Source organism: Myiozetetes cayanensis, unplaced genomic scaffold (genome assembly GCF_022539395.1).
Source record: "Myiozetetes cayanensis isolate MyiCay16 unplaced genomic scaffold, myiCay2020 scf18, whole genome shotgun sequence".
Taxonomy (NCBI): domain Eukaryota; kingdom Metazoa; phylum Chordata; class Aves; order Passeriformes; family Tyrannidae; genus Myiozetetes; species Myiozetetes cayanensis.
Genome location: NW_026087389.1, coordinates 10400713 through 10424618, shown reverse-complemented (window position 1 = coordinate 10424618; position 23906 = coordinate 10400713). Strand labels below are relative to the sequence as shown.

At 49.6% G+C, this 23906-nt stretch overlaps 1 protein-coding gene across 1 annotated transcript in view; it reads left to right on the top strand.

Annotated features, from left to right (window-relative positions):
- The window catches only part of CHST13 (carbohydrate sulfotransferase 13), a 28852-nt gene extending 5410 nt beyond the window's left edge, over positions 1-23442 (top strand). The window contains exons 2-3 of the mRNA XM_050313019.1: positions 18330-18412; positions 21167-23442. Of these exons, the coding sequence (XP_050168976.1) occupies positions 18330-18412; positions 21167-22012 (929 nt within the window). The 3' untranslated portion in view covers positions 22013-23442. The remainder of the gene's footprint in view (positions 1-18329; positions 18413-21166) is intronic.
- Positions 23443-23906: the final 464 nt, after the last annotated feature.

The window sequence follows — 23906 nt, the reverse complement described above, 5'->3', positions numbered from 1 at the left end:
TGGCTGACACATGTCCTCAGCCTTCCAGATAAGGAGGGCTACTCTGCCTTCACCCTGGCTAAGGGTGCAAGCACAGGCAGGGATGACAAATCTAAGACACCCTCAGATGGTGTGGATTTTTCTTTTCTTTTATTTGTTTTTGCCATGGAGTAGTTTTGCCCAGCTCAGATTGCCTGTGCTGTGATGCCCAGGATGCAGCTGCTGTCCTTTGAGGAGCCAGTGCTCACAGCACAGCAGTGTTTGTCAGCCAAGATGTCAGGCAACACAGGCTAGAAGCCCTCAGATGTGCCATGTTTGAAGAAGACATGAAGTGCTGTAGCTGTAAACCAACATGGTAGAAAAATCCGCCCAGTCCAATGCTGAGAACAAGGCAGTAATGAAGCCCATCTGCTCCCGAGGGCCAGGCTCTTCATGAGGAATGCTTTCTGTAGTCCTTCTTGGCTTTCTACAGTTTCCTGAGAATCTCTGATACGTGAGAGAGGTTTTGGAGGGGGAAGGAGTGGGCTTAGCACGCCTGGAGTTAACTCTGTCCCTGCAGGAGAGATTCATGTCTTGGTGGCTCTGCCATTTGGATCCAGCCTCTGCTGGTCCCGCAGCCCTCTGGCATCCCAGCCTGGCTGTTTCTCTCTAGCAGCACGTTGCACCTGTGTTTTGTCCCCACTCACAGAACTCCAACACTACTATTTATCCTGCAATAAGAACTCCACAAATATATCAACAGTAGGACTTTTGCCTGTGTTGGTGCAGGTGATGGTCAGTCAGGCCTGAGGCTGGGAGTGCTCAGGCAGTGGCCAGGACACTCCTGGAGCTGCTGAGGTTGCATGTCGGGTTTTCTTTCTTGGTCCTTGCTTCCTGCAAGCATTTTAATGGAGAGCATGACAAACCCTCCATCTTCATTCCAGTGCAAACACAGCTGTCCTTCCCAGGACTCCGTATCAGAAGCCAAGAAACTACAAAGGCATTAGGTACTTAACTCCCAGTACTTCCCCTTGGAGCTGAATACCCAAAGAAGATCTTAACTCCTCAAATACCTCTGTGGGGTTATTTTACATTGAGGCTTTGAGGCGCAGCTGGGCAAAAGCCCAAAACTTTCCTTGTTAAAAAGCAGTTAGGGACTGTTAGCAGTCTGAGAAGGGGGAAACATCTCACCAGGTAGCTCCAGTGGCCTGAAAGGCCTGGGTTTAACATTGCCATGCCTTGCTGCTGCCTATGTGGCACAGCTTGCACTGGTGCTGAAAACAGGGACACATGGAGCTACCCTAAGAGCTGGAGGGTACTTTTTTCTCCCAGTAAACTATTCATGGATGGAAGGCAGTGACTGGTGTCAGTGGAGAGTTGAACCCCATTGTCACAGCCTATGCTGCCCAGTTCAGACCAGTCTACTCTCTCCCATACATTACCTGCAGAGCTTGCAGTGTTGTAAACTGGGACACCCTGCCTCTGTTTCCTGTCTGGATCTGCAGCAATGGCACAGATCTGTATTCAACCACAAGCCTTCTGCAGTTTCCCCACTGATTCACATGGGTCTTTTAATTTTTCTTTTCTTCAGGTACAACTGCCCCTTTGGCAGTAAAATCCTTCCAGCAGGTCTGGATGGTGGGAGGTATTGCTAAATGCAGCTTACACGTGCTGCTGCTCTATGAGGTTGTCCCTCACCCCTGATGCTCATCTCCAGATGCTGAGATCCTTGCTTCAAGACTGGCTGTTGTGGTTTCTTCTGGGTATCTCAGTTTTGCTCTGTTGCAGGTCTGTAGTCCATGTCATTCCAGTAAATTATCCAGTAAAGTCACTTGTAGAGCTCTGATACATAGGGTTCAACCCCCAAATGTCTCTTCTGCAGTCTAGACTTGCTCTGTTCTCCATTTCCCAATTGCCCATGGCTTCCAACACAAATGTGGAAAGAGTGATCACTGCTTGGATAAACTCTTCCACCGTGACCTTCACAGGAGATCACCCATTCTAGGAGGTAGCACTAGGACATGTGGTTTCATTTGTTTCTCTTATAGTTTTAATGGGCTGGGGAGCACAGATGATGCTTTGTTTATTGTGTTGGAAGGAGAGTGTGATGCTCTGAGGGAGCATGCAGTGTGGCATGAGAGCAGGGAAGGGAAGGGGAGCCAAAGGACACAGTTTGAGAAATGGCTCTGTATGACTTGGATCCTGTGCAGAAACCATACCCAACTGTGCCACTGCAAGGCTCATGCTGTCAGGAGATGTGGTGTGCTGGCTGGTCAGCAAAAGGGGGCTGCAGCAGCACCAGCCAGGCCATGGGACATCTACAGACTTTGTAGGAGGCAACACAGTTGGTTCCAGAAGTGCCAGTTCCCCTCTGCAAGAAGCTGAGCAAGCCAAGGAGACCCAGTAGCCAGAGGAACCTGCAGTGGCTAACATCCTCCACTGTCACCACACCATTTAACAGCCCTCAAATCTCTGCTCCCCTCTCACTGGGCTGAATCTGTCAGAGTACTGTAGTACCCTGAGTGTGCTTTCAGTCTGAGCCCTGCAGACTGGACAGTGATTGCAAAAAGCAAACACACACCCTACCCTGTGCACACACACTCCCCTGCAGTTGGCAAGTTGGTCTCAGCATCGACCCCAGGCATTGCTGTGACTTGACCTGGGCAGCTGCCTAAAGTGTGGGCTTTCAGTGTGAGAAGCTGTTGAAGAGCGAGAGCTGGTGCTGTCCTGCTGACCTGCCAGCCTGGCAGGACCTGTGGATGTGGGAACATCTTTATGCTGGCTGCTGGTGGACAGGGGAAGGGGAAGAGGGAGGGAAGCTGAGTTCTCCACTAGCATTTTCGAATGCTATTGAGCAGGTTTCATTTTTTTCCCAGTCGCTTTGCAGCAACCCTTATTGGGATGCCTCAGGTCAGTATGCTTTCTGGAGGTCCCTGCCTTGTAACCTTTTCCAACTCCCACATTTTGAAGGCTCAGAGGCAAAGATCTGCCTGAATTTTGTTTCTAGATCTGATGATCCTTTGCTCAGAGCTCCTTGCACAAATACATTCCCTTTAGCTTGCTGAGATGGCACTGAACACATTTAGCTTCAGGGCATGGAGTTGCCCAGCCTTGAACCAGCCAGTGGTGAATTCCTGCAGCATGTTGCAGAAACAGGCTGGCTGCCCTGCCTGCTCCTGTTTTCCCTTAGTGCCCCTGAGCTCTTAATATCTGGATGAGCTTTGATTAGATAAACAGTTGTAAAATTATGGGCAGGCAGACTGATGGGAATTTGGCTGGGAAGAGCTGAGAGTTGGTCTTTCCTGGGAGAAGAAAGCAGGGTTTCTCCTTGCTGGTTAGGACTGCAGCAGCTCCATCACCTTCACGTTTGGCAGCTCCATCTGCAGCTGAGGTGTCTTATCACTGTCTACCAATGCAGGAAGGCCTGGCCACATAACCCACATCCTTTGGCAGCTCTGTGTCAAGATGGAAATCACCGTTCAGCACTGAAAATGGTCAAGACCCTGTTTTTGAGGGTGCGACTCTTTCTGTCCCAGTTGCACGTGCTGTCCATGCTTTCTCAGGTCCTTTCCTGAACAGCAGCGAGAGCTTCCTCACCTCCACAGCTGGACTCTCCAAGCACCAGCCATTCCCAGCCCTATAGAGAGCCCAGCCTTGTTCCTTCGAGCCCTGTTTGCCTCCCTGTCTGTTAGCATGTCCTGCTCTCCCCACCTTATCAAGGATCCCTGATACACTGGGGCAATGCGTGACAAAGGCATTCAGTGTTCCCTGCTCTGTCTGACAGTGTGTCACACTGTGAAGCTGTTTCTGCAGCTGGGAGATGCTGCAAACCACCCTGCCCCAGATCTGTGTCTGGTGGTGTGCTCGGATGAGTCTGTTGTGTGGCCATGTACACAAACTGTGCTGACCACAGGTGCTGTGCTGGAGAAATACCTGATTCTGGTGAGATCCAGCATTTCCATAAGTGGACTTAATTTTCACAGACTCCCTCAGAGCATTATCCAATGGGACTTGAAGCTGCTTCCTCCCTGAAAGGGCCTCTGAGGGTGTCACTGTTTCTGCAGTGGCTCGAGTGACAGATCAGCAAGCCTCTAGCCTGGACATGGCAGATGGGCAGGTGCTGGCATCCCTACCCATGGTACTTTTGTGTGGAGATGTGCCATTGAATGTTTTGGATATTCACATCAGTGCACAGGGCATGTCATGGCCCATGGGTCCCTTCCCATCAGCTTTGTCACCTGTGGTGTGGAGGGACACCAAGGCCATGAGTCCTGGCCTCCTGTCACAACAGTGCTCACAGCTTTTCCTTCTCCATGTAAATGACACTTGATTTATAGCCCTCCATCTCCTGGCTGCTTTCCCAGCTCTTCCAGGGAGGGAGCAGCAACAGCAGGTTTGAGGCATCCCTTGCAGTGCTCTCACTCCCTGTGAATTTGCAGCCTCACTGCTGATGTGGAACCCGATCCAAGCCTGCTCTCTGGCCAGATGTTACTTCACTGACCTTGCAGGAAGGTGGGTAATATTGACATGATGTTCAAAGGTGATGTTTGTTTGGAGCCACGGGGTGTGGGTGTCTCTGGGGCTGGCTGCCCTGTTCCAGAGGGCTTTCTTCAAGGCAGGGACCTGGGAAATCAGCACCAACTAAGTGGAAGTTAGAAGCTTCTCAGCAATTCTCCATCCCCATTTGCACAAGTGTGTGGCTCTGCCTACCTTGTCTGGCCACAGGGAGCATCTCTGCACAGCCAGAACTCCCCATGGCAGGAAGAGGCAGCGAGTTCAGCCCTGCACAGAGCCAGTCCCTTCCTTTTGGCAAGGGTGCAGGGGTAGCATATTCACAGCTGGGTCTTTTCCAAGTTTAATTCTGGCGGTATCAGGGAGGTTGATTTCCCTTTAGCTTGATAGGATCAGCAGACACAGGCACTGTGAGACTGATACAAGGCTGAGTTGACGCTGGTGGAGTTTTGCACCTATCGATGCTGCTGGGTGGTGTAGGGGCAAGCCTCATAGTTCCCTTTTTCCTGAGGTCTCCATCAGAGCTTGCTCGTTCCCTGTAAGAAGTGCTGAGTGTGCATTTTTTCCAAGGTCTGCTTGTTGAGGCTTTCATGAATCCCAGATGCACAGCACTGGCAAGATGGCTTGAAACCTACTCAGCAAGGCTTCTCTTTGTTGTATGAGTGCAGGTAGCCTGTGTGCAGAGGCACAAACAGCATATGCTCAGACCAGACCTGACTGTGGGCAGGTTTTGAGCAAGTCCAGCCTGGTCCCCTGCACCCTGGCCTGCCGTGGCCTCAGCAGCCGAGCAGAAGGCAGCAGGCTGGTGCAGATGGTCTCTTGGCTTGGTAGGTCCATGGGGCTGTGTGAGCAGCTGTGGATTGCCAGAGCCTGCCCAGTGATGAGAGCCTGAGGGGCTATGGACACAACCACTTCGTGTGGATGTGCAGGGAGAGATGGGTCTCTGATGCAGCCTTGCCCATGGAAAATCAGCCCCTGTGCACCCTGGCAAGGACCCCTGCCTTGGCACTGCCAGTGCAAGCCATTCTTCTGCAGTTCCTGTGGGCAGCAGGCTGCAGAGGGGGAGTTTATTGACAAGGAATGGAAATGCTGGCAGTCCAGGCTTGCGTTATAAACGCAAGCAACCAACTGGGGCCAGGAGAGCGACAGGCGTAATGGGGAAGAGAAATTGCTCTTGGAAAGCTTCTAGCTTGGTTTATATGAGGAATTAACCATTTGGAAACAGAAGATTGTATAGTACTTATGCACAGGTACTTTATTTGCTCACAGAGGCCGTATTCTTGCTGGATATTATTAATTTTCTGTTTCCTATAAAGATTCTAATTGCAGTCCTGTGACAACAGAGAGCTAGGGACATCGTCCCAGCAAAATACATCCCTCCACCTCTAATACCTTTGATCCTTCTATTAAACCTTCCTGGCATCTGCCTCAGGCTGATAGCAGGTGACTAGAGCCTCCTGCTGCTGAAGAGACATGAGGGTTTAAGAAGAAGCACTGAATCAGATGGAGTGTCCAGACCAGCTGCTGTTGGCTCTGTTCCTAGTACGATCCCCACAGATGATGCTGGGGTATTTGGCAGCTTCCTAGAAGCAGCTAGATTCTTTCCTTCCCTTTCTGCATGATTTATTGTGAGCTAATCCTATAGCTGTCACCGTTCTCCATCACTTTATTAGAGGTTCCCTGGCTGATCCTTGACTCAAGTTGACTAAATGGGAATAAGAAGGTCTTCCTTGGAAAACAGAGCCTGAGCCATCCCCACCTCTGGGAAGGAGGGAGCCACACAGCTAAGGGCCAGCTGTGCCAGCCCCTGTGCCTGGGTATGGCTGGTGACACTGTGATGGTCCAAGAGGTGTCATTGGTGAGAAATGAAGAAAAATTATCTTTAGAAATGTAAAGGCAAAGAAAGCTATGTGGGAAAGTGGGAGTCAAGAGGGGAAAGAGATTTACTGAGGCTTTGTAGAAAATAAGGAGTTTCCTTACGTAGTTTTAATATCTTCCTAATGGAAATGGCAATATCTTCTTCCTAAGTAAACCTCCCAGGGTCTTGAACATCAAGAGTAGTGCTCTAATGGTTTAAAAAGTGTCTAGAAGCCAGATCTCTGAATCACAGTCACGTCTTGAACCAGTGGCTGCCAGTCCCTGCATTGGCTTGAGTACAGCCAGCATTCCCTAAACAACAGTCATCTGGCTGAAGCATGGACAGACCAGGGATTTCAGGTTTCAGAAATCTCTTCCAGGCAGTTAAAGGCTGAGCAGCCTCCTGTTAGGAAAAAAAAAAAAAAAAATTAGGTTAGAAAGGTAATTATTTTCCTTCCCAGTGTGTGTGATATGCAGTAGAAATCTCAACTAGTGCAGGATGTTGAGACTCAGTCTCATGTCAGAAGTTTAATGTTCTTTTTGTAGCAGCTTAAAAAAACATCCATCTGATGACATTCCTTCAAACCTCGCAGCCACCTCTGTCGCTGCTGTCTGAGCCATAGTACAGCAGATGGAAGCAGAGTTGGTTGCAAATCATCAGCTCTGAATCGTCTCTCAGCCCCTGTTAGCTGCAGAATGCTGAGTGTGCACTGCAAATATGAAGCTCTGTGGGATGGGTTTGTTGGCCAGGCACGTGGAGAAAAACACACACGAATGACTCCATTGTCTCTTTTGCCAGGCAAGTGCTCCAGCAGCCTGCTGGGAAGTGCCTTTCTGAAGGGCAGTGGTGGGGGGAGAAGGGTCACACTCATCTCATCTGGGAGTGTTTGCACGCCTCAGATGGTGAAAAGTCAGCTCCATGCCTTCCAGTTCTTGCTAAACCTGTAAGAGTATTAATAGAAGTGGGCAGCGGAGATGACATTGCCAGCAGTGCTTGCTATGTTTCTTTGGAGCGCTTTCAGCAGAGATCCCTCTTTTTTAGTGGTTTGGACAAATATCCAAATAGCTCTGAACATTGGACTGCTGCCTTCCTCCCGTCCCACATCCCACGTGGTGCTGAGTAGGACACGCAGGCTGTGGTGCAGCAGGGATTGGTCTCTCCCAGGGTCCTGTTTCCAGCCATGAACTGTGCCAAAGGCACAGCAGACCCTGAGGAGTGAGAATGGAGAAGTTGCCCCTTGGAGAGATGTTTTCTGGATCCTTTCAGGGGAGGAGGGAGTGGTGATGTGAAATAGGTCCAATTGCCACGTTTCTGTAGTAGTGGCAGTGCCAGCCCCATATGTGACCTGTCACAAGGCTCTTTTTGGGGTGTGATTCTTGGCAAGGATCTTGGTCAGGACATGTTCAAGCTAGAAGAGAAGATACTGAAAAGTTGGTGACAAGGGGGACAGTCCCAGACTGTGGCTGGGAAGGAGGTCAGGTCAGCTGTGAGGCTGCTGCCTCTCACACCAGCTGGTCAGGAGGCGTCTGCCGCCGTTCTTGGCACACGGGCATTGCCTGCCCTACAAAGGTTGCCGCAGCACTTGAGAGGCTGGGCTGAGGCATTTTCCAATGAAAGTCAGTGTGGTTGTGTTGAGCTAGATCCAGACAGAGAAACCTGAAGTCTGGGTGGCACTTGGTGCCAGTGGCACTTTGTGCTAGAGGCCAGTGCCCCATGTCTGCCATCTGCAGTTTTATTTCATCTGGTGTGAGCCATTGAGCAAGGAAATGGTTTTGGGTAGGTGACAGTCATGAAGAAGGGATGCTGCAACCCCACTTCAAGGAAGCGGGGAACATCCATCTGCCTTTTTCAGGCTGGAAACCATGTGAGAGTATTTAATATGCCTGGGGCTCCTGGGCTCTCCATATGTCTGTCTGCCCTCAGATTTCTGTGTGAGGGCTCTGGGCTGTGAGTAATTTGCAGTGTGAGTGGGATAAGTGCCCCAATATCAGACAGAGCAGTGATGCAGCTCTGCTGCTTCTCCATCCCCCTATGCAGCATGCCAGAAGCACTCCAGTCCCATGAGCCCCAGGTACAGGGATGCAGGCAGTGGATTACTGTGCACAGATGTCAGGGATCTTATGCACAGGTGGAGGCAGGTGTGCTTGGATTTTTGGTCCCACTTCAGTTCCCTGGGGCCTTGTGTTTCCACCACCAGACATTCTCCACAACCACTCCTGCTTCTGGCAGGTCTGACTGTTCCCTGTCTGGCTGGAACGAGAGCAGGACATGTACTCACCCCTCTGCGTGGCTCTTCCCATCCACGACTTTCCATAGAGAATAGCTTAGGACCTTCATCCACACCCAGCATTAACATTTCCTGGAGGCAGCACTCCCCTTGTGCCTCTCTTGCCCATGGACTGCTGCCTTCCAGCCAGCAGGGTGCATCCCTGGAGGAGTGAATGACTTTTCCTGTTAAAGGCAGTGCCGTCCAGTCGAGTTATCCCATGTAAAACAGTGACTCTTTGTCCCCTTTTGGAGTGTGTTTCTTGGCTAGAGGAAGAATGTCAGCAGTGCCAGGGAGCCTGGCTCCCATTACCACCCAGTTGTGCCACACAGCCCTGGGACTCTGAAGAAGCTGCAAGGGGGTGATTGCTGAAAACAAGGGTATTATTTTTAGGACTTGACACCCTCTTTCATCTCCTTCCCAGAGGAAGTAATTTTGGACATCCTGCCCATGCACACCTTGTAATGGTGAGCTCTGGGGATCCCAAATACTTCCACATCTCTGTGTGTGTAGGGACTATGTGGCTTGGGGCAGAAAATGTTGCAGAAGGGTTTGTCCCAGGGGATGGTAGCTATTTAGCATATGTATTTGGTGGAATTTGAAAAATCTCCATTTCCCTCTTGGCCAAGAGGTTTGTACAGCTGTGCCTCCTCATGAGAAGTGAGCTGTGTCACCTCACTGCCCATGGAGCCTGTGCTGAGGAACATGGCTGGAAAGGAGGCACTGGGGGTGCTTTGTCAGCAGACATGTGGGGTGAAAATAGGTTCTGGGAATGGGGTGCCCCATCATCCTTCCAGAGCCATCTGTGGCTGCTTGGAGTTGGCCTTAAGTAGCTTCCAAGAAAAACAAGAGTCATTTAGGGAAAAAGGAGAGATTTCCAGGGGAGGAAGGTCTGCATGATAGAGGCTGGTAGGACCCCTCCATTGGCTCCACAGCACTGAGACATGTTTTAGCCAGGTACTGGAGAAGAGGAAGGTTGTGGACCATTGGGCAGCCTTCATTCCTCTTCTGCACCCCTCCGTCATCTTGCCCTGAAATGGTGATTTATTGTGGTGGCTAAAACATCACCCCAAGTGGTTTGGGCACTGCAAAACCACCTTGTCTCATACACAGACGTGCAGGTTCACCCATCTGAGCTGATGGGAGAGACGATTTGTCTTTCCCTGCTGCAGCTCCTTGTGCCTGTTGTACGTGGGCTGATTCTCTGTGCAAACCTCCTCATGTGCATGTCCTGTCTTGCCCTGCTCAGGTTTGCCCTGAGCTGCTTTGCTTGTGGTTTTTCCCTTAGCTTTGTGGATAACCTCCTCCCAACACATCTCTGTTTAGTTCTCCACAGATTTTAAGTGGTGGGAGGTGAGGGGAGGCAGGGAAGGGAGGGGTTAATTACTTGGTTTGGCTGTTTCAAAAGGTCTGGGGGGATGGGAGAAAATGTGCAGTGCTGGGAAAAAAGCCTGAGCTAAGGTTTCAAGAATCCCCATGTTGCTGGGACTCGGTCTGATCCAGCCAAGTTCAAGTCACTCAGTTGGTTTAATTTCTGCTGAATGAAACATCGTTAAGTCAGGATCACGTGAACCACCAAAGGGGCCTTTTGCCTTCCCATGGGGAGCAGTCCCCTCAGTCCCCTCAGGCTGGGCTGCTGGTATCGGGGTCTCTCAGGGCACAATCCTGCATTTGGCTGATTCAGCAGGGCCTTTAAGCAATGTCCTCTTGAGCCGTAACTGGAGAGAAAAACATTATGACAAGAGGAGCAAAGGTGGGAAGGGCCACGGGGGCATTTCCTGAGTTTCAGAGAATGTTGGTCTGGAACAAGAAGTGCGTGTTTGTATTGTAAATGTTAGAGTTACAGAGTTTGTGAGTTGATGCCAGCTCCCCTCCATCACTCCTCCTGCTCACCACTTGCTGGCACAGCCCCAGGATGAACAAAAGAGGTCAAGCACAGTGGTTGCTCCAAAGGGATCTGTTCGCTGCTATGTGGATGCTGTTCAAGGTGGGGGCTGTCACAGATTGATATCTGAGCTTTCCTCTTCTTGGGGAGCAATACTTTCCATGAGACACAGGGAGAAAAGACCAGAAAATGTCTCTTCTGTTGGTTCTCCACAGGGCTGGTTACTTCTTGCTGTTGCTTGTGGTTGCCTGAATATTGCTGTTCCCCATAACATGTTCTCTCTCCCCAAAGTTCTTACTCATGTATGTGCTCTACTGCCAATTTACCTACCAGAATGGGGCATGGATGTTGCCCAGTGCCTCTGAGCATCCTGGGTGCAAACACCTGGATGAGCCTTTGCACTTACACCTCCTTACTTGCAGCTCCCTGGTGGAGGTGTTTGTGTCTGAATTCACAAAGCTGAAGGATGCATTTAAAGCAAATCAATCATGTGGCTCTGTTGGATTTCTTTTCCTTTCTTAAGCATTTTAATTCAACCTCTTTTGTCTATATCCTTGACTTTCTAAATGCAGTAAAAATCAGCAGTCACGAGAATCTAAGGAGATTTGATTGCCTCTTTGAAGCCAAAAATTTGATTTGATTTTGGAGGAGCTAAAAATTTCCATTTCCAAATCAAAACCTCTGAGTAAGAATTAAAATAGGAATGAGCTTTGGTTTTAATTCCCGGAGGTTCTCCCTAAGCTCTGTGAGTGACAAAATTACCACAGTTCTTCACAGCCAAGCACAACATGTGAGAAAGCAAATGGTCACTTATTTGGTCATCTTTTACATCAAAGAGAGGTTACTGCTTTTCCCAGCGTTAAGCCACTGTATATGGAGTTCTCTGTGGAATTTTGGTGTTTGGATTCCCACATCATCCTTGTTTTGAAAAGTATCTGTCTCTAAAAAAAACCAAACAAAACCAACAAACAACAATCAGATCTTGTGCTTAGGCAGAAATTAAGGAAATGTGTCCTCCACCATTAGGAGCCCAAGCATAAAAGCCAGACCTTCCTAGAATTAGACTACTTTCTTGAGATGGCGCTCTTTGACCCAATACGTCTGATACTTCCAAGCAGGGCTTTTCACATGGACCACTGGCCACTGCCCAGGGGTTTGACTGCTGCTTCCATGTGGGATTTCTTGGCTACCATGCCCTGGACTATCCTCATACAGTTGTGTCCAGCTGTATGTCCCAGGCTTTGCTATCAAACCAGGAGGAAAAACTGAGCTCAGACTGAAGGAACTGTCTGGACCCATCACTGCTGCTGCCAAGCTCTATTTTCTTTTTCCTTCTCTTTTTTTTTTTTTCATCCTGCTTGGATGTTAAAATCGAAAATTGGACAGATTCAGCAGCCAGTGGCTGCAACTTGGGTTTGGCTGACTAACACAGTCACAATATCCTCTCATAAATTAGATGGTAGGATCATTCTCTGTGTCTCTTGGGTGCAGTATTTTAATAGTGAGGAGCCTGTCTTCATGAAGCAGGGCTGAGTTTCTGCAGTCAGGGATGACTGAGCCATCACTGCAATGCCTGAAGCACTCACTCATCACCTATGACAGGTGCTGGAAGAGGAGTCAGCAAAGTCTGGAGAAGCTCAATGCTGTGCCCACAAAGAGATTCAGGTCCTAATTTCTGGCTCTTCTAGTGGCTGACTTAAAGCAAGTGCTAAACCCTTTACATCACAGAGCTCTGGGTGTTGTTTCCCCTTCTGATAAAAAGAGATAATACAATAATTTTTTTCCCACTGTAAACTCTTCCTTCTCCTATGAATGCAGTTCAGCTGCACACATACCGTGTGTTCTAGGCAGACAGTTCCTATCACCGGTATCTTTTTGTGTGTTCCGGTCAGAATCCATCAATAATAGCACCTCCTCTGAGTTCAGAGCTTTTTTTTTTGTCTGAGAGATAACATCCCCTTCCAAGAGGGTCTGCCCTGAGAACTGAGTTTTCCTACAGAACAAAGAAGCACCTATCACACTCATCCGCTGGCAGTCGCAGGCTGTAATTAACACTGATCATTTCAGGCACCGTAATTATTTTTTCTCTTTTTTTAGATTTTGCACAGACACAACAGGAAGTGAAGCTGGGGCTGTGAGACGGCAGCGGGAGGCAGTGATGGGGTCAGGATTAGCTCCTCGGGGCCTCTGGGGTGCCTGCTCATGTGTAAGCACGTGTGCTGTCTCTTCACTTCTCTTGGCTGGAGACCACTGCATCTCCTCCAAGGTTTAACCCTTTGCAGTATTTTGTATTGGAGACCACAAGTGGAATTTTTGGCTCCTCATGGCTCTGGGGTCCAGCCTGGAAAAAACCTGAAATCTTCATCCTCCAGCCTAAAATGAGTTGGAATGCCTCCTTGTTTTGTCTCGGCCACTGGCTCCCTCTGATCTGGGTTTTCCAAACCTCTTCATATCTGGCACCTGAGCAGTGGGCATGAAGATGTCCTGCATGTGAAACACCTCCCCTTGCTCTCTGCTGGGCATGTTTCCAGGGTATAATCACATCCCAGCTCAGCTCATACACACATCATGCCATTGCAGCCTCCCATGGGGCAGCAAGTCCTGGGATCACCTGGCACCTTCTCAGCAGCTTTGGATCTGCCTTTGTCCCAGGAGAGCAGAGCTGGCAGTGCACAGCAGGTGAGGGTCACCAATGCTATGGATAATAGTATTCATGCTTTTTTTGCTGCTATGGCGAACACCTCACCTGATATGTTTCAGGACTTCATTTGCCTTTTCTTTATGACTGTCACACTGGCAGCTGATAGCCCAGAACTAATGCATCTGGGACCTCCTGCCACTTCCAGCAGCGAAGTAGAAGACACGACTGAATTCCAACATTGTGAAATTAAATCCTGTTCAATTTCCACTCCCCTGGTCCAGGACTTTCCTGTTGGTGTTTCAGTCTCTCCCTGCCATGGCAACCTTTTTCAATGCTTTGTCTGTCATCAGTATCTTTCTATTTTTATGTCAAGTCCTTCCCAAAGTATTAATTCCAAAGCCAATCTGGGAGATATTTTACTAGAAATCTGCCCTCTGCCCACTATTTCTCATGCAAGTGCCACCTGCTTTCTAGTTGCTCATATCCTTTACAGTTCTCCTTTTCAACTTCATCTTCCACTGAAGTACTTGTTTCCTGTGGTGTGTCATATCTCATGCACTATGTTTATCTGGGTGAAGATCTGACACATAGGCTTGATCTACAGAAATGGCTTATTTTATTCACAGACGAGGTTGTCTGGGTATGAGCTGTGCTTGGTAAGTGACATGTTTATTTATTTTTCAGTTGCACCCACATCTATTTGTTTTCTTTCCTTCAGACTGTTTTCTAAAGCCTGGGTAATGCTGATGTCAGCCTAGCAGGCTTGTTGCTGCCTGAATCCTGTCTCCTGGCCAAACTTTTCAACTCAGGCACTGGATTTGCTGTTGTGGTTGCAGAGAAAGAACCTCCCTCCTTTCTTAAGGGTCTCTGCAGCCAAACCAGCAAATTCTTTCACTGGTGATTCCAGAAGTCTGGAATGGGCATGATCCAGTCTTTCCCTCAGCTCACACATCTGGCTGTCTTTGCAATCAGCTAGTACACCTAAATAGTCACAGCTTTAAAATCTGTTCCCTTTTCCAAGGAGAGCTGGCAAGTCAGTGAAACCTGGGATCCTGCTGCTGTGTTGATGTCACGCTGCAAGACAATAACTTTAGTTGTGATGGGACAGCACTAAAATCTGGGGTGCAGGGGGAAAAGAGGGAGGAAGCATGGCGCCTTTTTAAGCTCCAAGAGAAAGTCTGAAAGCATGTGTTGCACAGGAGACTCAAAAATGTGCCTGAGCTCCCTTTCAGGCTCAACTCATTCAGTGATTTCTGGTCAGGGTCTCAGCATGGGAGTTCTGGTCTCTTGCTCTGCATCACACCTATTCCCTTTTCTCATGTGCAAGGGACAAATATGATACTTCCTTCTGCCTGTCTCAGTGAAAAACATTTTGGATTTGCATCAGGGATATGCACTGTTTTGATACTTCTTACCCAAATAGTGATCCCGCAGCTGCCAAGGGTTGATGCTTTTTCCCCTTGAGGAAGTTGATATGCCTTGGCTAAGCAACATCCCTGCTTTCAGATGCAGTTGTGGCAATGCTAAATTTCCAAGCATTACCACTGCATGTGGTGGAATCTGGGAGCCTCAGAAACAAGCTGTAAAGTCAGGAGAAAAGCCAGGATGTGAAGATCTTGGCAGCTCCTCCATGATGGAATATCCTGCTGTACTCAGGGCCATGGTGCCAAAATGCAGCACAAACTATTGATTTACTCGGATGATACTCCCTCCTCAACACTGTAATTTATTTCAGTATTCCTTGGCCTTCCCAAACTGGAGTCCCAAAATGGGGAGACACCCTAGAATGGGAACAAGCTGTGTGATTGAGTGATAAGGTGGTTGGGGTGAGGCAACCAGGGAAGGTGGGGGTTGTGTTCAGCTTGGGCCTGAACTGTGTTCATAGAGTTGCATGATGAGGACTCAGAGTCCGGTGACAGGGGAGGACTGGAAGAGGACTGGGAAAGGAGTGCATGAGCAGTGATGTTACAGGAGGCAGGCCTGAAGGATGGTGAACAAGGGATGGCCACATCTTGGGGTCATGGGGCAGAACTATGTTAGGTGAGAAAGCTGGATCTTAGTGAGGCTGGACTCTGTTAAATCACCATCTACAGACTGCTCCTGGCTCAAGAGGATTGCAGCAGCCCTGGCCTGCTTACCACTGTGATGGCCAGTGTTGCTCTGCCATGTTTTTGGGGTGCTTTGGACACAGGCAGCCCAGGCTTGTCTTGGTCAGCCACAGGCACCTGCAGCTGCCCTGACCCAGCCCTGCAGAGAACAGGCACTCTGGTCCCATGGGACACACACACACCAGCTGCTGCCCTCCCATGCACTGGTGCCTCGTGGAGCTGTGCTGGGCTGCAGCTGCATCTCCCCATCTGCTGTGGAGCTTAACACTGGCTTCAAAAGTCATCATCATGGCCCAGCCAGGATACTGTTTGCTTTTCTCCTTGGGACGCTTTGTGTAGTGCAAGCAGACAGTTTCTGAGTGCAGAGATTTCTTGCAGTGCAGCCTTGTAAAAACCTGCTGCTGGGCCAGACACTCTGAAGGGTTTGGCAGTGCCCTGGCAGGGATGGTGTCATCGCTTTGGAGTGCACAAGCCATCAGGATGCAGTGAGTGTGGAGTGCCGGCGTCTTCTCCCTGCCAGCTCAGCACTCCAGGCCTCCTCCAGCTGCATGGGAGCAGTCTGGCAGGGGATTTTTCCTTTTTTTTTTTTTTTTCCTCTTTCCCTTTTTTTCTGGAACCCTGCACAGCAAGAGCATAGAGGGGATCCCAGGGGGTTTGCTGCTAACCAGAGAAGACGCCTCATTCTCTGACAGATCTTGCGCTGGGGAAAGGCTGTAGAAAATCCATTTTGGAACATCTCTGCTGGGGCTTTTGGTAAGAGTCCTGCAAGGTGCAGCAGCCGCTGGCCAGGCTGATTCCTCTGAAGAAAAGAGGACTGAAAGGTCAGAGCATGGATGTGACCTGGCCGACCTCTGCTCCCTCTTCGCTTTACTGCAGATTTGCCTTTTGTTCAGCCTGAACAGCCTCCTGCTGAGCCAGTGTTCCTCCAGGGCCATGACCTGACGCTGCACCAGGCATTGAAGCCTTTCCCTGGGATGTTTCCACACTCCCTTGCACAGCACCAGCACGAGCTATTTGCATTTCTAGCAGCTTTAAGTCAGCCTGAACCACCCAGGGTTTGCTTCTGTCCTGGTGAGAAAGGTTCTGGTTGATGCACGTGTTAATCTCGAAAACAAACGCCTCCACATTGTTTTTACTAAATATAGGACCAGTGTCTGCTGCGGTGCAGGGCACTGCAGGCAGCCCACAGTGGGGTCACACTCCTACATTGAACAGGAGTTTATCAGCCCCAGACAGGAAAGACTCTCAAGTTTAATGGTCTCTGCTCTCAGATTTGAGCTGCAGTGAGTTGAGTTTTCAGGGCTGATCTCATTCCCTGTCATTTGCAGAGGGCTGAGCCTGGAAATGTGAAACGGGGCCCCTCTGGGACAAGCATCTCAGCCCAGCACTGTACGTTGGATTTTCTGCTTATCTCTCATTAGCATAGATGCCATTTCATCCTCCTGTGGGGTAACTGATACAGGGGATTGAGGAAGAAACTGTACCTTCTCGTTGAGTCACATCTTGATCAATCCAGTCCTGCAGGAAGTGTCATTTCTCACAGACGCGCAAGCATTCAGGCATTGCTGATGAAATCTTGTGAGGTCAGGCAGTCACTTCCTCCTAATTGCAGCTCCAGGAATGAATTATCTTTAGCTTAGACCCTGGTTACTTTGTGCTTTGGAACGGTTTTCATTTAAGCAAAATACAAGCGCATGAAAATGGTGATGGGATCTGGATTTTTCCTACTGATTATTTTGGTTATACAGATACCATCTGGGGCATGTATAACAAATTTGGGTTTGTTTGGTGATGATCAGTGAGCAAAAAGATCCAGAGCCCCAAACTGTCATGCAAAAAGCCTCTATTAGAAACATACATATTGCTAGAAATGGCTTGTGTCACATGCTTTTCCCAGGAACTTGGAGGACTGGAAGAGCCTCCCAGGCCGCAATCTCCTGAATGGTTCCTATCCTCCCCTTCAGAAATAACATCATCTTCCATTTTAAAACTCATGTTGTGATTTCTTCTGTGGAAGCCAACTCCAGGGCTGCACAACCCCATGGTTATAAATCTCATGTGAAAACTGTTGTGGCATCCTCTACCAACAGGGAGGGTCAGAGACAAGAAGCAGAGGGTGCGTGAGCTGTGGGACAGCTGCTTAAAGGTATTACTGCAGGCGAGAACGTGTGCTCCTGCCGTGACTGGCTCCCTGCATTAGGTTTGGGATATCCAGGCCACATGGTTCTATTCATGCTGTGCTGGAAATAGGTCCCTGGGGCCAAGGAATGGCAGCTGAAGCAGATGCTTCATAGCCTGGAAGGTGGTTGCATCTCTACATTATTTATGAACATGAAAGCTTGAGCAGCTGTCACCAACTGGGTGTCCGGTGCCACATTCATGTCTGGCCAGATCCAGCCCTGGCTTTGGTGTTGCTGGAAATGGACCTCTGAAATGAAATCAGCCAATCTACAGGACAGGGAAGGGCAGAGAAGACTGCTTGGGTGTCTGTCTTCAGCTTCAAACACCAGAGGAGATGGTGCTGGTTTAGAAGGGAAGAAAAAAAAAAAATAGCAAAAATGAATCTTAATTGATTTACTAGTCAGACAAAGAACCTGACCAATTTGTCTGTTCCTGTCCATGTCTCTGAGCCTGGAAGTGCAAACTCTGAGCCTGTGGGGGCTCAGCACAGAGCTGCTGGTGTTGGATCTGCCCCTTCCCTCTGCCAAGCACAGATGCCATCTCATCCCTCACAAGGTTGTGGAAATGCTGCCTGAGGTCCTGTCTCCTCCTGGGTCATTCCATCAACAATGCAACCTGCACACAGTGGCATTTCCCAAATGCACATGGATCAAACTGTTCCCAGTTGCTCCTGAAATTGTAACAGGATGTAATCTTTATTTATGGTCTTTTATTTGTTAAAGATTAGGTCTGGAATCCTAGCTGCAGATTTTGTTGAAATGTAAGAGGGAAGGACAAGCATTGCTTGAACATCACTTCCAGAACCAGGTGGATTTGTCTCTTCTCAGGGGATGTTGCCTTCTTCCAACCTGAGCATCTCCAGAGAAGGTGAGGGAAGCAAACCCTTCCAACTCCTCTGATTTTTCTCTCTCCTTTTCCAGCCTCAGAAGACGGAGCTATGAGATCCACCTGGCAGGGGAAGGCCGGTCGCAGCCCACTCCAGGCTCTGTATGAGAGTTACCAGGTAAGGGGAAGGGGAGATGAAGATAGTGGGGTGAAGATGAAACTGCAAAAGGTGTTTGGGTCCTTTTGCTGTGTATCCCCTCTGGGAGGGCAGTTTTCCCCTCATGCAGCCACACATCCTTTTGCAGAGGGATCCTCACCCACAGCTTCCCTGCAGGAAGTCCTACAGGAAACCACCCTCCAACCGGTGCAACAGGCTGGGCCTTGCCACATACCCCAGCCACCAAATGTGCCCTTCATCTCCCTGTGTTCATGGGACCGTCATCTTCTGCAGGGCAAAGGGCGATGCTTGTGTTCCCTGCAGTGGGCTACCATCCCTGCTGCCTCCCCACTGCCCATCAGCACTGCCCCATACAGGTGGAGCTGGATCTCCTCTCCATTTGTGATGCTTTGTGTTACTGTCTAGGTTGATGCTTTTATGACTGTAAGCAGCCAAAGTACGTTTGCTCTCTGAGAAATGGCAAATATGGACTTCCTCGATCACGCTGCTGGCAAACCTTAATGCTGCTGGAATGTCATGGTGTTATTTCCTTAAAAGTGATGCTTAATTTCCCTGGCTTTTAAAGAGAAGGAAATAAAGGGAACAATTTTGCTCTGAAATAACTGCAAGACATGCACTTATTCCAGTGGGCGGCTGTTGAAAAGTAGTCACATTTATTTTGTTGCCATGCCTGCAGACAGTGTCTGTCTGTCTGTCTCTCTGGTCCAATAGCTTTGAATTATGCAAGTGCAGGGAAAAACACCTGAAAAAAAATCACATTATTAAAATGCCTCTTTTTTAAGCCCTTGCAGAAAGACTTTCCAATTTTAAAAGGCAACAGGGAGGCCCCAAACAAAAGAAATTTTTATTGAAAGGTTTGGCTGTGTCACAAGACGTTGTACCATGAGAATGCCTTTTCAGCTGTGCTTATCACCTCCCTAGGTGCTGTATTTTCTTCATAGCCAAGTAGCCAACAACATCAGAGTCCTATTTTGGTGGCAGTTAGCATCTGTTCACCTGCATTTCCTCCATCTGAGCGTTTTCCCTTATAATCTCCCTATTGGAAGGAGCAGGGATGGGATGCTTTCTCCTACCCCTGTCTCAGGTTACTGCCCATGCAGGTTCCCAGAGAAAGTAGTTGTTAAACTGACCTGGACAAGGTTCCTTCTTTTGTGGAAATGAGATCCAAAAGGGTCCAAGTGTGGTTGATCCCTTGCAGGAGGAGCTTTTTACCCAGGTGTTAGTGCCTCTCTGAAGGAGACAAATCTGATGGATCATTCACAGGCTGGGCAGTTTGTCTCAGTATCCTGGCTTCTTTAAGGTGCTTTACAAACCCTGCCTCTCCCAGGCTCTGGTGCATCCCAGTCCAACTTACGGTCCATCAGGGAACAGTGAGGGTGCACCTGAATCTTGGCAAAGGCCGTGCCTTGGCAGTGACAGCTATCAGCAGCAGGGGTGTAGGGACCAAGGACATGGCCTGCCCTTGCCCTCATCTGGAGGTTGCCACGTCTCTCTGGGTGGCAGAGCTGTTTGCTGTGGCACCTTGGGACACTGGCAGGACTGTCTTCACAACCCCAAAGAGGGACCCCCTGTTGTCTTGCGACATGGCAGTAATTGCACGGCATGAGAGCCCTGTGGGGTCAGAGCTGTCCCGGGCTGGCTGGCTCGTGGTGGAGCCGTTAGCGGTCATGGCTGGGAAAGGCTGTTGGATGTTCCCAGCAATGACGAACACGAAACCTCCCAACCCTCGTGAGCAAAACGGGCAGTGAGTGGGCAGGAGGAGGAGGGGACCTTCCCCTTCTGACTTCCTGGAAATGGTTTTCCTTCCTCAGATGTTTTAATGACATTTTGGGATTTCTGATGAAAAGCATGACAGGAAAGGTCACGTCCCCAGATCTGAAGGTAGTGTTTCAGCTGGGCAGTGGTTAGGGGGCTCTGGTCTCCTCAGAAGTCAGTGCAGCAGCTGCCAGGCCTTGATGCTAGAGTCAAAAGGGATAAATGACTATGTCTTAATTCCTTGCCTCTGCAAAAAAAGAAACTGTGACCAGAGCAGAGGTGTTGGAATGGCCTGTGTAAAAAAAGTCCCTCAGGAGAAGGTACCCAAAGCCTTCAGGAAGGGTCCCACCACCATCTACATCAGCACCTTGCTCCTCTGCATCATGCCCTGCCACCCCACCTCACCTCCAGCTCCCTCCTCCCCACTCTCCAGGGTTGGACTGTCAGTGTTAAAAACCAGTTCCCTCTGCCTCTCCTTGGCAGCATAGCTGTGCCTTTTCCACCAGTGCATACCTGAAAATGTGTGCCACTCTTGGCTGGGGTGTTCACAGGGAGCCCACAGCTGTAGATGTCAGTGCAGTGCAGCAGGAGGGGCCCTGCAGCAGCCAACAGGCTGCAGTGGCTGCCATGGGTCCATGCACGTCCCACAGACTGGTGTAAGGGAGAACACATTAGCCCAGTGTGTGTGGGGGGGTGCTTTTAAAAGATATCCTCTTACTGACCCTCTCTGCACCGCCTGTTCTTCCCTCACCCTCTTTGACTTGTCTCCTCACCCAGCTCTTCATCATGTTTTGTCCTCTCTTTTGCCCCCAGCCTGTCCAAGGATTAAATGCTCCAAATCTTGTTCAAAGTCAATGCTGGCCCCAAAAATCTTACATGGGTGACTGCCAAACCCAGAAAAGGGGGGGGAATGGGGACAGCTGTGGGTCAGGCCTTGTGTGTAGGCCACAGTTATCTTGGGCAAACTGGTGACCATCTCTGTTGTTTTTTTCACCCCAGTTTGAGCAGTCGACACTGCAGGCGGTTCACCATCAGAGACGGGAGACGTTGAGCAATGTCTGCAACCGTTACACCCGCAAGCGGCGCCTCCTGCAGCGGGATGACTTGCGGCATTTGGTGGTGGATGACACGCATGGGCTGCTCTACTGCTACGTGCCCAAAGTGGCCTGCACTAACTGGAAACGGGTGATGATGGTCCTGACAGGGCAAGGCAAGTACCAGGACCCACTGGAAATCCCCGCCCACGAGGCCCACGTCCCATCCAACCTGCGCACCCTCTCCGAGTACAGCGTTCCCGAGATCAACTACCGCCTGCGCAGCTACCTCAAGTTCGTCTTCGTGCGGGAGCCCTTCGAGCGCCTGGTCTCAGCCTACCGCAACAAGTTCACCCTCAGCTACAACCAGGCCTTCCACAAGCGCTACGGGACCAAGATCATCCGGCGGCACCGGCAGGGGCCCAGCGACAAGGCCCTGGAGCGCGGGGACGACGTGCGCTTTGAGGAGTTCGTCTACTACCTGCTGGATCCGCGGACGCAGCAGGAGGGGCCCTTCAACGAGCACTGGGAGCGAGTGCACTCGCTCTGCCACCCCTGCATCATCCACTACGACGTGGTGGGCAAGTATGAGACCTTGGCTGAAGATGCCAACTACATCCTCCAGCTGATTGGGGCCGACACGACCGTCAAATTCCCAGCTTCATCCAAGACCACCAGGACAACGGACGACATGACGGCCCGGTTCTTCCAGGACATTAGCCCCTTCTACCAAAGAAGACTCTTTAATTTATACAAAATGGACTACTTGCTTTTCAATTACTCCATCCCCTCCTACCTCCGCATCCGATGAGGCAGGGACTGGTGGGGAGAGGTGAGGAGAGCTGGATAACTCTCATCTTGCCACAGTTCCTCTCCTCCCACCTTGTTCTCATCTCTTGGTTGACTTCTTCCCTGTGCCCTCTCATTAGGTCTGCTCCAGATCCTGATGCTCTGGAGGGAGGATACCTCTCAAAACACCAAGGTTGGAGCTTTTCCCTTCCTTTCCCTCCCACCCTTTAATATCTACAGGAAATGGCAGTGGGATGGGAAACTGCTGGGTAGGAGGGCTTGCCTTGGTTGGGGACTTTCTTTTAACTAAGGGACTCTTCTGTAGATCCAAGTCTTGGGAAGGCTCCTTTTTTGGGCAGGATCCCTTTGGGTCTTTCTCCTCCTTACTGGGCTGTTTAGGGGCAGACATGGCGTCTTGGGGGTCAGGGTGGAGTGTGTCAGAGACTTGCATAGAACCAGAAATAAAGCAATAACTTAATGTAACTTTTTCCCTTTGTTGAAAATTGCTCCCACCTTTTCTTTTTGCCTTGTTCTCCTGTGTCCTTGTCCCACTTCCCCCACCATTCCCCATTGCTGGGGAAGGCAGAGGTGTGTCACTCTGACCACACATTTCTTCCTGACAATACCTGGAGGGCTTTTTTGTTCCTCTCCACATGCTCTCAGTTTGAATACAAAATATGCCAAAGAGAGAGAGGACATTTTTTGCAGCAGATCCACAGTGCTTTCTCCTGCCTCCAGCAGCAGAGTGCTCAGTGCCTCTGTGTGTGTGCATGTCTCTGGATTTCTGGTCAAATCCAGCCCCCACACCCCCTGTTTTTTTTTTTTTTAAACAGCAGGTGATAACTGTTGTGTAAAGCCAGATGGGTGCAGGTGTCTGCTCACCATCCACAGTGTCCTGCCTATGGCCTCACTGGTCAAGCAGGACCTCCCTGGCAGCGCTGGCTTCTCTTCCCCTGGCACCATGTGCTGCTCCCATGTTTTTCCAGTGCCTCCCACACCATTGCACTGGGAAACTGAGGAGGGTGCTGGGATGGGTTTGAGTTATAAAGTGCTTCGGGGAGCACTGGGCTGGGATGTGGGAAATTGCTGTGGTTATGGAAAGGTGATGCTGGACTGGGAGGCCAGAGAAGTGTCTGTGTGTGTTTGTGTCTGTTTGTCTGTGTGTATGGGTGCATGCATGTATTTGAGAAAAAATTGAGGATAAAAATGGGGAGAGAGACACCTAGAGGGAAACAACCCTTTGCCTGGCTGCCTTTGGACAATCGTTCCTTGAATTAAAAAAGGGGAGGATGGGGTGAAACACAAAAGAAAATGACAAACCTAGCCCTAGGAGTTTAAATTAAAACCAGTCCAAGGAGCTGTATTTCTTTAAAACCATATTTCAGTCTTCCCTCTCTTCTGTTCAGCTTTGGCTCGGTGACTGCCTTTGTAAATAAACACACTGGTAATAGATGCTGTAGAGTGTGTCTGCTGGCTTGACTGCAAACACTTGACTTATTAGTGCAATACAATGGGAGGTTTTATAAAACCATAGTGCTCTCAGGCACTTTCAAAAACAATGTTTCCATCTAACAACTTTCAGCTGTTACATCTTAACCTTTTTCCTCTCTGCCTCTGATTGGCATCTCTATGCTGACACTCCCTCCTGCTTGCTGCATTTGGAGATTGGGTTTAGCAAAGCAATGAAAAAGAAAAGTAAATGGAACTGCTGGTGATCCTGGCAGTCTGAGTGATTCTCCCAATCTGGACTAGAGATCTTGCAGAAATGGCCTTTCTCATGCTGTCTTAGTATCTCCCTTGCCTGGCTGGAACACAAAGCACAAAACCAGATTATATGATGCAACAAATTTCATCGGCAGCGTTCAGGCTTGGAGTGCGTTCCTCCTGCTTTCTCAGGAGTCTCGTGTTCCCCTCTT